Raw genomic sequence first — 17646 nt, 5'->3', positions numbered from 1 at the left:
GCCTATCGTGAATATATGTATAAATTGGAAATTCATGCATTTCCGACTATCTATTTGCAAGTGCAGTATATAGATGCGATATCTATACGACTTGCAGTAGACCCAGATATTTAAAAAAACCGTTTTTATATGAAAACATCCGGAAGGAACAAGCATTTTTTACCAAACTCTCCACTATAACCGCATAAGCCTTACAAAAACTTTGCAGATGGAAACCTTCTTTGGTAAAATTGCTATCCATTACCGAGTCAAACTTTCACATTACCAATATAACCTGACCTCAAGAGCTTTAACACCTATGCGCAATCTAAGAAAACACTTATGTATATTGGTTCTTCTAAGTGTTGGACTCATTTGTTTTTAGCAGCGTTTGGAACACCACACCTTCATTTTCCCACGACTATTGTTAGGTACAGAAACCACGATAATAATGCTTGCGCAACAGCTCTTACGACATTGGGAAAGAGTCGATAATTGCGCGTTTATGAGCGTTTGGATGGTGGTATAACGGGTCACTCGCATACGGAGTTACGTAGGTTGTGTCACGAGACTTATTGGGAGATGAAGTGGTTTGACTCTAATTTCTAACTTGAGGTTATAGCGTGTATTTTAAACTGCTGAGGGCTACCGCGAACCACGGTCGACGTGTTGCCTCTCTGTCGCACTTGTGAATTCGTACGTAAGTGTGACAGGGAGGCAACACGTCGAACGTGGTTCGCGGTAGGCCCTCTGATAGCCAGATTTTGTTAATGTTACACGTACAAACAGCAACACTCTTAACCGTACTTTGGTGGACCTTATTTCAAAAGACATAAGGTCCATCTATGGATAGTTAATAGTGTGGGCGATGGTGCGTCTTTCTTTGGGTCACCCTACACTAGCGTCTCCCGAGCGTCGGGAGTCAACTCTATGGCTGCTGTTCGATTGCGCAGCGACGCCATTTTCCATAGCGCTGACTATAGTTCGTTTTTTTTAGCATTAGAAATAAGGTAAACAATCTTGATGTGTCTTTTAATTGAAAAACACATTTTAAAAATAAGTTACGGCAAATATGTAACAATTATGAATCTAATAGTGATCTAATACGATCATTTATATTCTTCTGCTTTCATAAGTAATAGTTACTGATTTTTAAAAAGCGTTTTTCAATTAAAAGACATGTCAAGATCGCTTACCTTCTTTGAAGTTCTTTCTAATGCAAAAAAAAACGAACTATAGACGCCGACGCTCAAAAGACTAGTGTTCAGTGGTATCCGAGCAAATTGACGAGCACCCGATATTATAAGGATTCCGGTTTTTCCTTCTGCGGTACGGTACCCTACAAATTAGAGTATTTTGAAGGAGAAGATACCCTAACTCACATGGGATACACCTGAAGTTGAAGGCATCCATAGGCGGTAGGTAACCTCTTACAAGCAGGCGTATCGTGTTTGTTTGCCACATACAAAAAAACCTTACATTTTATCGGCACAACATACCTAAATATACAGTCGACGTCAAAGATACGTTTACATTTTTCGCCTTATTACAAAGGAGTAAGCTGCAAAAGTGTAAACATATCTTTGACGTCGATTGTACCAACAATTGTACCATATTCTGAGAAATACACAAATTCTGATTCACATAGGTGTGTGTACCGTTAACGGTCTCCCCAAATTACGGTTAAAAGTTTCTCTTTCCGTTAGTCTGAAGGTAATATTACCCTAATTTGGTTAATAAGTACAGTCAAGCTACAAGTACGATGTCTGGGACACAAGGTTATTAAGTACAGTCAAGCCAAGCTACACGTAAGATGTCTGGGACACAAGGTTTATGCAGATACCTACCTATAGTTGATCAAGCCAATTTGTCAGTCAGTAAGATAAGAACCAGGAAAACTATACTCATCCTTTTCTTTTGGGTGCTAGTATTATAGTCTGTACTTTTAGGTATTTAAATAAAAGTAAACAAACAATTTGTACATTTTCGGGTAGTTATAAGTTATAAGTAACATTTATTGGTTAACCAACCAAATGCAAAACCGCCTGGATCAGTCACTGAACGACCTGGCTCCAAATTTCACCACGGTGACAGGTGCGACAATTGTAAAACATCACTGTTGCTGACGTCACAGGCATCCATGGGCTACGGTTACCGCTTACCATCGGGCGGGCCGTATTCCTGTTTGCCACCATCATTGTTTTATTAAAAAAAACTTTATTATATCGAAAAAAAACTGATATTTCTTTTGCTAAGTTTATGACAATTGTCACAAGAAACACTACAATTGTCACGAAATTCCGACATATAACTCATTGCCTGTCAAGAATTACCTACAATTCTTCTAAATCTTGACAATTGTCAGAAACTTCGCAAAAGAAATATCTGTTTTTTTTCGATATAATAAAGTTTTTTTAAATAATACAATGATGGTGGCAAACAGGAATACGGCCCGCCCGATGGTAAGTAGTTACCGTAGCCCATGGATGCCTGTGACGTCAGCAACAGTGATTTTACAATTGTCGCACCTGTCACCATGGTGAAATAGGGGCCTGACTTTAACCTACATTATTATTTGATCATGTTTAATGTTTTCATCTATACCCTCAACTGGCTTAAGGAGCCATTTGAGGGTAGATTTTGTTTACTTTTATTCAAATACCTAAAGAAACAGAGTAGTGTAAGACAAAGATGGTATGATTTTCTCTGTCTTTGATTGAAATGAGACAGTCCTTCGACAAACTATAATTATTTCCGTTTCGGGGATACTTCGGAACCCATCGACAATCGATCTAGGTAAACGTTATAACAATGGCGACTTGTATTCAGTATCTTATGAATGAAAGGTAGGCACCATTACAAGGTAAGCGTAGATCTAGGTACAGTAGACATCAAATATATGGGGGCGGCCAAGGTGTTCAAAAACATCTGAACACGCATTCTAGCGCCTTGATAATAAAGGCGTGAACAGATGTTTATGAGCACCTTGGCCGCTCCGATATATCTGATGGCGATTGTACAGTCACCAGCAGAAGTTGCTAAGCGGGCGAGGTGTTCAAAATTGCCTTGACACGCTCTTATTCTCTTAACAATCGCGTCGCGTCAAGATCATTTTGAACACCTCGCCCGCTTAGCAACTTCTGCTGCTGACTGTACGTACAACAACAATGGCGACTTGTATTCAGTACTTATGAATGAAAGGTCAGTCAGGTAGGTACCAATGGTACCATTATAGGTAGGTGTCCGTGAACTCTTTAAAAAGTTTGGATCCTTTCCGATTTTATATCCATTCACATGAGTTGTTGTTGTTAATGGGTCAAACAGATCACTGTGTTATGTCTTTCCTGTAGACATACACAAGAGTTAAGGGCTATAAAGGTTAATTTTCTTATTTAACCCTTATCCACGTGAAAAGGTCCTCCTTTTATTTAGAGAACTATGATAAAATCATTGCTTACATGCCCACAAGCTGTTAACTATTGCCCACAGGAGAGAAAAATGTGCTGTTCGCGATAACACGCTAGTTTTCTCTCCTGTGGGCAATAGTTAACAGCTTGTGGGCATGTAAGCAATGATTTTATCATAGTTCTCTAAATAAAAGGAGGACCTTTTCACGTGGATAAGGGTTAAATAAGAAAATTAACCTTTATAGCCCTTAACTCTTGTGTATGTCTACAGGAAAGACATAACACAGTGATCTGTTTGACCCTAATACAAAACCTATTTTGAGTATTTTTTGCAGTCTACCTAATAAAGAAACACACAAACAAACGTAACAGATAAGATAACTAATACATTAATAATTAAGTCATTGAAAACATATCGCTTCCAGATTTTTGTTTATAATTAAATTAAATAATGAAATAAGGAGACTTGCTGCATGAAAATCTATTGGAGCCATGGGTAGTTTAAATTAGCAAATTGCTAACCGTTTGGCATTTAGCTTAATGACCTATAGTTTGTATCTTTAGTTATTTGAATAAAAGTAAACAAACAATTTTTGCATTTTCGGGTAGTTATAAACTTATAAAATTTATTGGTTAACCAACCAAATACAAAACCGCCTGGATCTGTCACTGAACGACCTGACTTTAACCTACATTATTTGATCGTGTAATTTTTTCATCTACCCTCAACTGGGTTAAGGAGCCATTTGAGGGTGACTTTGTTTACTTTTATTTAAATACCTAAATGTACAGACTACAGAGTGTATACATATTTTTGTCTAGTAAACGTCAAAGAACATAAAAATCGTTCGTTTAAAGATACCTATCCTACCTAGCTACCTACTAATCTACCCAAATCATATACATATATACAGGGTGACAAAGAAAAATGGGTCGCTTAAAACCTGAACCACAGAACTGACCGCTTAGACTCGATGTTATTAAAAATCATCAATGACTCTCTAACTCAAAAGAAATAAGGTAAGTACCTAATATGTACTCTTTTATTTACTATTCCTATAATAGCTTACTATTCCTATGCCCATGCTTGGCTTACCTATGGTGTCATTCTATGGGGGAATAGCACAGATGTGGAAAGCCTATTTATATTACAAAAAAAATGTGTTCGAATCTTGGCTAACATAAATATACCGGAAAGTAGTAAGACACACTTCATCGATCTAAAAATACTTACCCTAACATCAATATACATTTTGGAAACATGTAAGTTTGTAAAAAAATACCCTCAATTTTATACCAAACATTCAGATATACCCCGACGTTACGCCAGTAGGTTTCAAAATAAGCTGGTGCAGGTTATCCCCTCAAAACTCAAACTACATTCAAAAAGCCCTAACTCAATGGCAATAAAAATATTCAATAAAATTAGTAACGAAATAAATAACACCAAGTCCGACAATGAATTCTTTAAAAAACTAAAAGATCACCTCATTAAAAAAGCTTATTATACTTTAAATGATTTTTTTCACGACCAATAATTGCAATTAGTAAAGCACCTATACAATAAATAACACTAATTAATATAATCTTATTATTTTGTACAAAAAACTCGATCTCCTCTTATTAAACTGTTTGCTGTGCCCTACAGGGTGTCATATTGTACACAATTCTATGTAATAGGTTAAGATACAATGTGATATGCAATAAATATTATGAGTATGAGTATTTATTTAACCTCATATGAGTCAAAGGTTTGGTTGGAATAAAAAGGTACATAAGTGCCTCGTTTAACTACAGACTTCATTGGTACAACCTTGTCATTTAAAATTGGAAAGCCTTTAACAGTGTTTAAAAGTGTCAAACCTAAATACTAACTTAAGTAATACGATAGAGTTCTAGGTCACAGTTTCCATAGTAACTAGATATGTGCACTTAGAAAAAGTTTATTCATTTTCCCTTAAAATGTACCTAAGTAGGAACATTTAAATCTAATAGGTCCTATAAAGACCTAACACCTAACATATCCTAGTATTATTGCGCAAAGCTCGTAACTAAAAAAAAAAACGTCCTTGATGACTCAAAGAAAGTTCCGCCTATAGTAAACATAGCTGTAAGTACCAAATATAACGGTAACCTACCTTCAAACAAATCCCTTATATGCCAATATCACTAAACTACACTACACAACACATATTAGCACTAAAACACACTATAAACACTAATAACATTTATTTTTTAACATATTTGTTACGTTCTAACTCCTCTGCGTTCAAACCGTACTGTCAAAACTTGCACCACCGGTACGAAAACTCGTTATTTTCTGTCTCGTTCTACCAGCATTATTATTGTAAGTTAGAGTAAGATAGATATATTTCTCAGCTCCGTCATTGAGTATCTGCAAGATACAGCCTTTTTGCGAAGGAATATATTCTTCTTATATACCGAGTGTCAGCCAAACGAGGGCTTAACAGAACCATCATAAGCACGTTCTCATTTCTACCTACATTTGCTTGGAATTTCAAGGTCATAGTTGCGCTGGTTTTGAGTTAGCATTTGATGATACCTGTGCTAGGTAAGTTTTTGTAACAGCACCGAAGGTAAAAGTAACGGGGTTTTAACTTGAGATGCGTGAGCGTCGAATTCCCAAGCACATTCAACAAACCATTGTACTGTGAACTTGAGATCTCTTCCAAATATATAAAATCGCAGAGCGCTTTTATACTGGTTATATCTTATGCGCTTGGGCAATGGATAAGACTTGAGATAGACAGATGGGGGTCACGTTTGAGTGAAAGAGATGGATAGTGGGTCATACGGTGGAGGGTAAGACAATGAGGTCATTGTAGGGAAAGGTGAGAGGTCTTTGTGGGAAATGGGATCTCGGTTATGTGAGTTATATTTATATTATAGCTTAGTATTTTAGGAATACTAGATTCCCTAGATTAACTTACTTACTTAATCCATGTTTTTATGACATAGATACTAAAATGGCCGCTATTTATCTGACCATTTGTCATTTTAGAACAAAATTGCTACATAAACAGGATGATTCGGTAAACAGGAGGATTTGCCAATCAATGTGTCATATAGGTAAATATTTCGGTCATTAAAACGAGGAATGACTTTAGTTTAGTATTCATAACTGTCGCCTGCGGTACCTATTTCCGGATCGATTCAAACATTTAAGATCTAAGAGCGTAGGTACTCCCATAAATTCCGGCAACGTACTTGAAACCCCTCTGGTGTTGAAGGTTTCCTAGGTGACTTACCATCAGGCGATTCGACTGCTTGTAGGTACGTCTCCTGTATCATTAAAAAACCAACGCGTTCCAACTTTCCAAGGGAAGTACGTTCGTACGGAAGTAGGTACATTACCCAATTTATAACAATGTATTTTTTAATGACGAACATGAAGAAATGTCTTTAAAAAACCCGTAGGGGTTGGATCAAAAACGCTTGATTGCACATTTCTAAAAGGTTTTCCTACATTTCCTGTCATCAATACGTAAAGAACTATTATGTGTATTTTTTTTCAAAATTTTATACCCAGTAGTTTCGGAGATAAAGGGGGACGGGAAATGGTCGGATAGACAGACAGACAGATGCACGAGTGATCCTATAAGAGCTCCGTTTTTTCCTTTTGAGGTACGGAACCCTAAAAAATCAATTAGTAGGTAAATAAAAAAATACGGTAGTTAAAATAAAATTTAAAAAACCTAACTTAGTCAGATATGGAATTGGATTGTCTATTTTTTATATTCACCATCTAAATCTCACCCTGTATACTGCCTGCACTAACCCACACTTTCCACGTAATTGCAAATAACTGAACAAGTCACGTTCATGAATTATTAAAATACCAACCATCACAGGAATGTTCACGTATTTAGCATAATAATCATAAATAAGTCTGTGATAGGCGTGATTGTAATGGTAAATAATCGGGCCAGGTTAAAACAATAGTTTATTTGTTTTTTTGTAAACCAAACAGGGAAAATAAATAACTTGGATTGAAGGGATGTTTACAAAAACAACATAACTGCTTAGAGCGGTTGACACTTTTTTAAGAACATTTTTAATCGATTCAGGTGTCAACCAGTGTAGCCAGTTATGTTGTTTTTGTAAATATCCCTTCGATTCAGCAATGGTCAGTAGTATGGGTAGTTTTATTTAACAAATTCCTAACTTACGTCACTATATTAGTATATGTAATTAACTACGCCAACTTGCATGTTACAAGCCCATCGTGCACCAATTACGCATCAAGTACGCCAACGAATGAGCTCCGGCTTACCTAGAGTTATGTTTGTCTCACTACTGCCATCTACTGGGATTCATTCTAATCTAAGCTACATCAAGTTGTAACACAACAAAAGCCTTGCTCGCACCAGCCCACGCGCAATTCACCGCAAGTTGTCAGATGTGTTTGCACGTAGTTTATAGCCTTGCTCATAGATGGCGCTTGAACATGAATTAAAAAAAGGCCTGTGAAAGTTGAGGAAATGGGCTATACAGGATGTGATACAGTCGATCACTGTTTGAATGCAACAGTAATAGTTTTTTTTTATTTGAGCTACAAAATAATTACTTGTATGTTAAATGTAATTAAAATACATAATGTGTAAACTTTTAATTTAATTTTAATGCATGCATTGGGTTGTCTGGCATTCGTTGAGTTTATTGACATGCTCCAAACCTATAAAAATTAACTATTTATCTTATGTATTTGTAAGAAAGGGATAAATCATGAATTAACTAATTGAGGCTTGTAAAGATTCATGAATAAGGCGGGGTTAATATGATTTTATATCTTGTCCGAATAGCTATTGTGATACCCGTTTATGCTTACAAACTGTATACAGGATGTTCCTGACCATCGGGCTTTAAATTCAGGACTCGATTCTACTCGCTAAACTGAGCTACTTTAATTATGGCACCACCCGAAATCGCGAACAAAAAATTAGCTTTTCATACATTTTGACTGACGTTTTCTTATAGAAAAGCCAAACATTTTTTCGCGTTTTTGGGGTTGGTCCCATAATAAAAGTAGCTCACTTTAGCACGTAGAATCGAGCCCTAAATTTAAAGCCCCATGGTCAGGGACATACTGATATTTTAAAGTAATCATGTACCTACTTATAGCTTTATGAGTCGAACTTATATTTTTTGAAATAAAACTAGTATGAATAAGTTAATATTTTTATTTACAAAATTATCTACAGCCCCACATAGAAAACTATAAGTTAAATATATACATTAGGTAAAGTCGGTGGGACACAAGATTAAGAAAAGAATAATCTATTCAACACTAAATTATTTATCATCTTCATCATTATTATTGATGTTAGTATTATTTCGCTTAATTTCTACATATGTTGGTTTCTTCAACCCTGTGACTCTTGTTTCTAATATTTTTTTCCTGTCAATTTCATCTTCTTTATCAAACCAATCATTGATCATTCTAGAGTTTTGGTTGACGCTCCTATAATGACCGTTTATTTGCGGTACATAGGTTTGTACTGTTGTAGTTTCATCAGAGTCTTCTTCTACTTCTGATATTGTTTCTTGAGTAGTGGTAGTTTTCAGTTTTACTTCATTTTTGAGTTTCACTACTAGTGTTGAGGGCTCTACAGTTTCTTGGATTTCGAGACTGTCTCTATAATTTCTTCTATTGGTTCCAGTTGGGGTACTAGTACTAAAATCCATGTCGCGAAATCTTCGATGGGAATCTATATATTTAGTATATTCAGTATTAATCGGCTTACTATCAACATTAACAGGGTAACTATTGCCTATTTCCTTGTTCCCGAATCTTCCATAATGATGTAGAATTTCTGTTTCCTCAGGGTTAAAATCTCTATTATTATAACCAATTGGCCCATTACCAGCTTCTACTTGTTTTAACTGATCATAATCGTCTTTAAACTTAACGTCGTGGAGGTTAAATGTCCGACTGTTTGCTTCAGTTGTGTAACTACCACTTTCCATTTCCCTTAATCTTTGATAATGATCGGGGACCTTAGCATCTTCAGGACTAAACTTGACTACATCTGGTGGATGTGTGGGCCACGAGTAGATTTCACTGGTACTTGATACTGTGGTTTCAAAGGTTGGGATAAAAGGCGTCACAGGGGGTGGAGGTGACGGAGGTACTGTCCCGTACTCCACTGGTATGACGCCTGAACTTCCCACATGATGATCCTCTACTTGTGGGAAAGATAACTCTGGTGCTTGCGTCAAAGGTCTACCTGTATTGACTTGTGTGGTGGTAGTTACAGGAGTGGTCGTATATTCTGGTTTATTTTCTGTAACATTAACGACCTCTTTTACTACAGTCCTCTGAGGATACAGATTTACATGAACGATCATAGTCGCTTCTTTGTTCGAGCTCGATTTCCTTAAAATATCTTGAGGAGGAGGAGGAGGTAGTGCCCTATTAATTAAAGGCCTTTTTAAACTTCTAGGCATATACATACGTCGAACGGGTCCGTTTGATTTCCTCTTAAATTGAAATCTGACGGGCCGTGATGTTGTAAAATATACTTTGTTGATAGCTGAGGAAGTTCCGTCGCTTGAGGAATAGTCTAAAGTTGTTTTCGTTGGAACGTAATTCAGCATAACTTTGAAGGAATTCGGCTTGTCAACAGTCGACGTCTCGATGTTTTTGATTTCGCTCGCTTGCACATCAACAACATTCTTGTCATAATTATCTTGTTTCTTTCGATTGGATATCGGTCTGAACATCGGTGTTATTGGCTTGTCCAAAGTCGGGGTTGGGGCGAATCTTAAGAATCCATCCGCTAACAGATTTACGTCGCCTGGGCTATCAGGCTTGAAACTGAAAAGCGGGTCTGACACGTGATTTTTCGTTTCTACTTTATTAGAACTTTGCAATAATAAATCTAATGTAGGCGTAGTCGGTTTCTCTTCCTTACTGGTCTCCGCTGACGGTTTAACATATACTCCAGAAAACGCTATATGAGTGCTGGAACTAGAGGGTAACTCGTATAGATCTCCAAATTTAGCATTAATAGTCTTCTCGAGGTACTGTATGACTTGTTGGAGATTCTCAAGCCTCTGCGCATTGCGGTAGGTTTCAACCCAGCTTTTAGAACCGAAGGTTCTACTAAAAGGTGTTGGTGTGGGGCTTCTTAATTCAAAAATGAACGGTCTCGGGCTCGTTCTTCTGATGGACGTCGTTTTTGTGGTTTTCGTTTTGTTTCGAAGGAGTCGTGCTCTTTTCGTAGGGACAGATATTTCTACGAAAGGGTCGATGTAGTGGTTTTCCTGCATGGCATTTACGAGGAGCGGCATGCGTTCATAGTAATCCTGGTCGAAGCCGAAGTAGCTCCTGTCCAGGCGATCGGCAACTGGCGAGTCTACGCTCCCATTCAAGCTCAAGTTTCCATAGCTATAGATATTTTGTACTAAGCTAGATTCTACTGCAATCCCGTATTCGTAGATTAGTAGAATTACCTGAAAATAAAAAATACAATATGTTTAAAACCGTTACGTTTAACCAAGGAATTACTACTATTTACCACCTACTCAATCTTTCTGGATTAGCCCATTGGTTGACTGATAGAAAATGCCCTAAGGTATTAACTTTGCCATTTGTGTTATCATATTTTGGGCAGTTAAGATTAAATAAATAACAAGGCATTGTTTCTTAACTGTTTATTGTCCATTACTCAGTCTGTTATTATATTATTGTCTGTATACATTCGTGTTGTGTTCACAGGTGTCATAATTCTTTATTTATACAATATGTTGTTCGAACGATGAGGCAATAATAAATAACTATGTATGATTGTAGAATTGATCTTATGTCATCAGTTGCCAAAAAATATGGCACGATTTGGATCGTAGGTATTATTTTATTTGTCTCATTCATCACAATGAATATTTGATTCTAATACTCTTAGATAATAATTTCAGTAATTTATTAGAAAACGACACATAACTAGCAATTTACAATAATAAAATGTATCATCTTAATAATTCTAGTAGGTAATCAACCTATAGCTTATACAAGAGTAAATAAGCATTAATCGTGTTTGCAGAACTAGTAATTAATTGGTTTGCTGCCAATAAGCAGTACGGAGTTGAACAAAAAATAAATACATATTCATAAGTGGTTTCAACTAAGCAAACAATGAAAACGGATTACTATGTATGAATAATTTCATAAAAAGTCGATTTTATCCAATTTTAACAAAAAAAAATCAACAGCATAATAAAAATCGGCCCTCATACAGTTTCAGAATTCTCCATACGAAGCATATTGACACATTTTTCTTTTGTACCCTGTATTGTTAAGGTATTAGAATTTTTGAGACTTAGGTTATTGCGATATTCGAGGCAGACAGGCCAAAAGCAACTGCACCATTTAGAACATACGTACTATACAAAGCCATATAGGTACCTAATATGTCAGTGTCAAATCTATTGAGAGGCTGACAGCTATTAAAGTTAAAATTTAAGCAAATTTTATGTAACATACAGTAAAGATTAACTAGCCAAAAGTGAACCATATAATCTGTGGAGCTATTCATAAATTACGTCATGTCAAATTAGGGGGGGGGGGGGGGGGGGCTGGACATCGGATGATGGTAGCATGACGTAAGAGGAAACGGGGTCATTCGAAGCATGATTTTTGGATGATTTTAGGGGGGGGGGGGGGGGTCAAAAATCGTCAATAAACGATGACGTAATTTATGGACAGCCCCTGCAATTGGGCAGTAAATACTCAGCAATATACCTATACCAAGTATAGTGGCTCCAGCACATACTCCTGTTTTGATAGCTCACGGGTGTAGCAGACCTAAAATTATCCCAAGAAAGAAATAAGACGAGTGCATAGCATAACAACGACCTACTCGTAACTCGCAACATTTCCATCTTCACTATTTAGAGGGTTGGAATTCCACAACTGTCCGTTTCTCCAGAAACTTTCTGCCTCACACAAGTCACACAGCTAAACTGTTGAAGGAACTATCACCTGCTGCAGTATTTCTGGACCAACACGACCTTCAAACCTGCCAAACGCACTTGCCCCTCTGGTGTTGCAGGAGTCCATGGGCGACGGTAGTTACTTACCATCAGGCGATTCGTCTGGTCGTTTGCGTCCTTTATGAGTATCATAAAAATAAGGTTGAAAAATTGATATTCAATACTCAACAGTGTGGAGTGGACGATAATACTCTAAAGGGGCCCACAGATTACCAGTTCGCCGGACGATATCAGCCTGTCAGTTAAACGCAAAAGGTGACGGTTCCGGACAATTGACAGGCTGATATCGTCAGGCGAACGGGTAATCTGTGGGCCCCTTAATAATAGTAGAATCTACCTATGCCAAATAATTAGAAATTTGTTACTTTAAGCTACCCGTGGCTCCAGTAGTACCCCTTTTTTCACGAGTGTAGCACCTAAAAGTTTTCCAGGAAAAGATTAGTAGGGACCTACTTTATAGGGAAAAGATCTTTTGGGCCCCTTTAGAGTATTACTTTATCTCGATCTCGCAATTTCGAGATCTCGCACGAATTTTCGAGATTCAATGTCGTTGACAGGAAATCTCGATTTTTGCAATCTCATATTTTTTTTTTATACCAAACTTAATTTAAAGCTTTGAACATTGGGTTATTATTAGTATTATTACTATCACTGAAGCCATACTACACAATGAAACTGTCGCAATAGCAACCACGCGACCAAAACGTCGCGAGCGCCGTAAAATTCATGGCGCTTACGCGTTTAGGTCGCGAGATTCACGCACCGCTTCTATGGTTTGATGCCAAAACGGCAGCAACTCATGGCGCAAATTACTGGTTCTCTGTGCCGGTTCTATACGTTAGTTCAATGACGGTACCCACAAATTGTTAAATTACACAAAGCTAACCACCGCCATACATTCGAAGTTACGCTGTATTAAATTAACAATCATTCTGTATAAGTGGTCATGTCACTAAGATGCATAGTTTCCGAGATATAATCGAAATACCAAAAAATAGGATCTTCAAAATCCCCTCTTCCTCCCGGCTCAAGGGCTACGGCCGGGGACTTTTGATACGTTCACCTCCTAACTAGTCCAAACAAAGTTACGGAGTCAAAAATTGTGTTCATTGTGTAGCATTTCCCTCTACACCTTTTTTGAGCATTCGTTGCATGGCCTATGTTGTTTTATTTTCGTTGTAAGTACTTTTTACAAATTTTAGCAAGAAAAACCAATACCCGACATAGATATACGCTAAGTAGGTACTTAAATGTTCAATGTTCATGCCAAGTTTCATGTTATTTCAGCATGTCATCATCATCAATATTTAAGAGCTATGCTCTTGTCGGTGGAGTAATCGCCACTCTTCTTTTTGCTGGGCCAGCCTTTTAACTCCCTCGTACGACACGACAAAAACTCTATCTTTATTTGGCCGAGATATGTGAGTGTTGCATGTATGTCGTTATAAAATCAATCAAGAATAATTATTATTATTAACTATGTATAAGTATATATAACTTAAGTGGCAGTGGGCGGGGCACATTGCCCGTAGAACCGATGGCCATTGGGGCGGAAAAATTCTCGAGTGGCGACCACGTACCGGAAGGCGCAACGTGGGTAGACCCCCCACAAGGTGGACTGACGACCTGGTAAAGGTCGCGGGAGTCCGCTGGATGCGGGTGGCGCAAGACCGGTCATTGTGGCACTCTTTGGGGGAGGACTATGTCCAGCAGTGGACGTCCTCTGGCTGATATGATGATGGTGATGATGATGATGTATAAGTAAGTTAGTAACACATAATTATTTATGTTGTGTTATGTCTGAAATAAATTATTATTTAATTTAAAATGAGAGTATAACTTCGATTGTATGGCTTAGATTCGTGTGACTTAAATACAAATCAAAAATTGAAACCAAAACCAGTTTGTTCGTCATTATTATACCAACTAGTCGGATATAAGTCAGACAGTTCAGGATTACGTCGAATTTCCAAATTAGATGATCTAGTTTCAGGCATCATTGATTTCGATGCTTCTATCGAAGCACTGTCTGCTTTATTTATAAAAGAATTCGCAAGAGCGGTGTAGTTAATCGGAGCATCTTCAAAATACATCAACGAACTCAGCTTAGTTTCGAAATCATCAACTGGCGTTTCGTCACCCGTCATGTAAAATATTTCTTTTATTTTCGCTCTTTTGTGTTCAGTAGTAGGTGTAGGTGCTTCAGTAGGTTTAAATAATTTTCTAGTTGTCGGTTGTATCTTTAGAACTTTCTTTGCTTTCTTTCTTGGCTTTTTTGGTGAATGTTTGATGTTGTTGACATTTTCTCTACTAAAATCACGCTGTTTTTCCTCTCTCCATAGTTTCCAAGCATCTTTTTCAACATTTATATCATAGTTTTGTGTCTCTGTGGTAGTTGTTTTCGTGAGTGTTCTTAGCCTACTGACATCTATGTCTTCCATTAAATCATGCTTTCGTGTTGTTTTGATAGTTCCTTTTCTATGTTTTCTTAGACTATTGTCATCAATTTTTACATGTATACCGTGCTGTTGTACTTCTTTGGTAGTTGTTTCTGTGTGTGGCTTTAGACTACTGGCATCTCTGTTTGTATTTATATCACGTGTTTGTGCTTCTCCGATAGTTGTTTGTGTGTGTGGGCTTAAATTACTGACATCAAAGTCTCTTCTTTGTGCGTCTTTAGTAATTGCTGTTGTGTGTGTGTTCAGGCTTGCAGCATATTCATCTTTTTCTATATTGTCCTGCTGTGCCGCTTTAGAAGGTGTTGTCGTGTCTGTTTTATCATTGCTTAAATATTCATCTTCCTCATCCAATTGTAAATTTAGTGGCTTTTTTGTTCTTGCTCTCTCATGTGAAGATTGTATACTGTCGTAGACACTCTTTATTTTCACACTCTCATTTTTCTTGTCTTTCTTCAATACTGTCATAGGCGTTGTTGTGTGTAACTTTAGACTAATAAATTTTTCTTCTTCCTCAAAAAACCTTAAATGAAATGGCAAATCTTCTGACGAATCCTCCCGCTGCAGCTTATTCGACATCGTAGTAATTTCGTCTAACCTCAAGATTGATCCATTTTCTTTTTTTGAGAGTAAAAATGATTGCATCATTGGGGTTAATGGTATGTTTTCATCAACGCCATTTACCAAATAATCTGGTGTAGATTTAGGTTTTTCATCATTTTCTTTCAAAGATGCACCTGATTTATATTTGTATATAACTGGTGTTTCTTTAGTGATTTGATAAGGCAGTTTCTCATGTTCATTTTCATGAAGCCCTTCAATTGGAATAGACACACGTTTTATCGGATCTCCTATATCGTGATTTAAAAAACGCCTAAAATCCCAGTGCATCAGTTTAGGGTCTTCTATAAAAGCTGCCGGTAGTGTCGGTGTTTGAGGTCTATTAACGATTAAGTTTTTCAATTTACTCAAACCAGTTAAATATTTTTCGAAGTCATTAAATTCTAAATTTTTTTTGTTATTGGTTTTCTCAAGATCTGTACTTGTATTTAGGCCTTGAATAGATGTTGGTGCGATATTGTAAAATTTGTCATCAAAATCGTATAGCTCTTTCTGTGCCATTTGTGTATATTTCACAGTGACATCACTCACTGAGCTGTTTTCGTTCGTGCTATTGTTCGTAGGCGTAGGGTCGGAATGTAGTGATTGGATGTAAACATTAGCAACATCATGGTACATTGTGTCAATTTCTTCATTCTTATGAGTTTTAAATAAGTTTGATTGAGTGCTTGTTTCAGGTATATGCTGTTCAATTATTGAGATTTTAGGATCAAAGATTACGACATTTCTCATATTAGAAATGGGATTATATGCATTTGTTGTAGTTTTTATATTGGGAAATATTGTTGTAGATACACGTTTATTTTTTTTAATTTTTAAAGAAGAAGGTCTTTTGGAATGAGAATAAATTTTAGCTCGTTGCTTAATAGCCATCGCTGATTCGTGCTTTTTTATAGTTTTATTATCATTAGATTCAACTTTAATTTTTTTTGGATGTAATTGCTGGATACTTTTATAAAGTTTTTCTAAAATTTCGGTGAGGTTGCTACGAAATAGACATTTGCAGGATAAATTTTGTGCTGGAACCGATTTTGGTTCATCTTTATTGTTTTGCGATTGCTTGGTTTCTGCATTAGAGGCTTGGTAATGTTGATGAGAATTGTCATCTGTAAGATTTTTTTTAAACTGAGAATTCTGCCCATCTGTAAGATTTGTTTTAAGCTGAGAATTCTGCCCGATATAAATATCAGAGTGCGTTGTTTCATCTGTATTTCCAGTAAACGACCTAGAGTTAAGATAAGTTATCACTCTCTGATAGTCGATAATCTTTCTAGCTTTTGAAATACCATCATAACGTCTATTTGGGAGTAAGAGTGAAGGCCTATATCCTATTTTCCGGTTTTTAGGATCAGAAAACACGTCTCTCTGAAAAGAGTAAGTAGTTTGTTCATGTGAAGATTTGAGGCTGGATTCTTCTACTATAGATTCCAAAAATCGTTTCTGATCTAAAGATTTGAGTATGACGGCTAGTAGTTTTCCGTTGTTTTTGAGTGGGCGGTCTTGCTTGTTGAAGACCTTTGAGTCGTTAACGACGTTGATCCAGCTGAACTTGCGTTTGTTTTGAGTGGCTTTGAAATCTGTCCGGAATCCAAATTCGTAGATCAGAAGAGTGACCTGAAAGCAAAATACAACGTGAGTGCTTAATACGTCGCTTACGTAGTTGAAGTTATTTGTCTGTCGCATGATATGAATTACAAATATAAATCAATGATTACAAAACACAAAGTGCAAACACATAAGTATTAGCAATAATAAAGTACTTACGGTTAGGTATACATCTAGCACCGAAGAAAGACACACGAGTGTTAGATAATACAATGTATCTACCTAACCTAGACGGCCTACCGCGAAAAACGAAAATCGAAGTTACGTTATAGAGGCAAATAGACAAATTAATTAGTCGTAGCGGTAGGACCTCAGCGACTAAAAAAATATTTTGTTGTTTTCGGGGGCCCTTGCGGGATACACTTCGACCCATAGGGATCTTTTGAAAACCTATCTATTTTGGTTGTGTTAACTCCAGCGAACCAAAATATGTATTACCTAAGCCTTTTAAATAAGGAAGAGGAAATATATTTCCCACCAAAGTGATAGGGTTCAATTTTGCATAATTCCTGACACCCTTATGCCTTATAAAGGGTTAATCTGACTTGTGTCAAAATAAGCTTATA

The 17646-nt window shown here is 36.8% G+C and overlaps 3 protein-coding genes across 3 annotated transcripts in view; all 3 read right to left on the bottom strand.

The window, feature by feature from the left end:
• LOC134793402 (cadherin-23) overlaps positions 1 to 5684 on the bottom strand; it is a 47169-nt gene extending 41485 nt beyond the window's left edge. The window contains exon 1 of the mRNA XM_063764977.1: positions 5525 to 5684. The gene's annotated coding sequence lies outside the window, so the exon portion shown is untranslated. The remainder of the gene's footprint in view (positions 1 to 5524) is intronic.
• A 2999-nt stretch (positions 5685 to 8683) lies between these two features.
• LOC134793357 (uncharacterized) lies at positions 8684 to 10740 on the bottom strand. The gene has a single exon (XM_063764915.1). It carries the CDS (start codon positions 10698 to 10700, stop codon positions 8700 to 8702), a length of 2001 nt encoding a protein of 666 aa, XP_063620985.1. The 5' UTR covers positions 10701 to 10740; the 3' UTR covers positions 8684 to 8699.
• Positions 10728 to 17646, bottom strand: part of LOC134793369 (protein Spindly) — a 54219-nt gene continuing 47300 nt past the window's right edge. The window contains exon 7 of the mRNA XM_063764931.1: positions 10728 to 10862. The gene's annotated coding sequence lies outside the window, so the exon portion shown is untranslated. The remainder of the gene's footprint in view (positions 10863 to 17646) is intronic.

The sequence above is a fragment of the Cydia splendana genome, chromosome 9 (genome assembly GCF_910591565.1).
Source record: "Cydia splendana chromosome 9, ilCydSple1.2, whole genome shotgun sequence".
NCBI lineage: Eukaryota > Metazoa > Arthropoda > Insecta > Lepidoptera > Tortricidae > Cydia > Cydia splendana.
The sequence above is the reverse complement of the archived record's forward strand: the minus strand, read 5'-3'. Positions and strand labels throughout refer to the sequence as shown.

Bases quoted from the DNA above. Each gene is read 5' to 3' on its own strand.
- LOC134793357 (XM_063764915.1), bottom strand. From the start codon at position 10,700: ATGCCGCTCCTCGTAAATGCCATGCAGGAAAACCACTACATCGACCCT.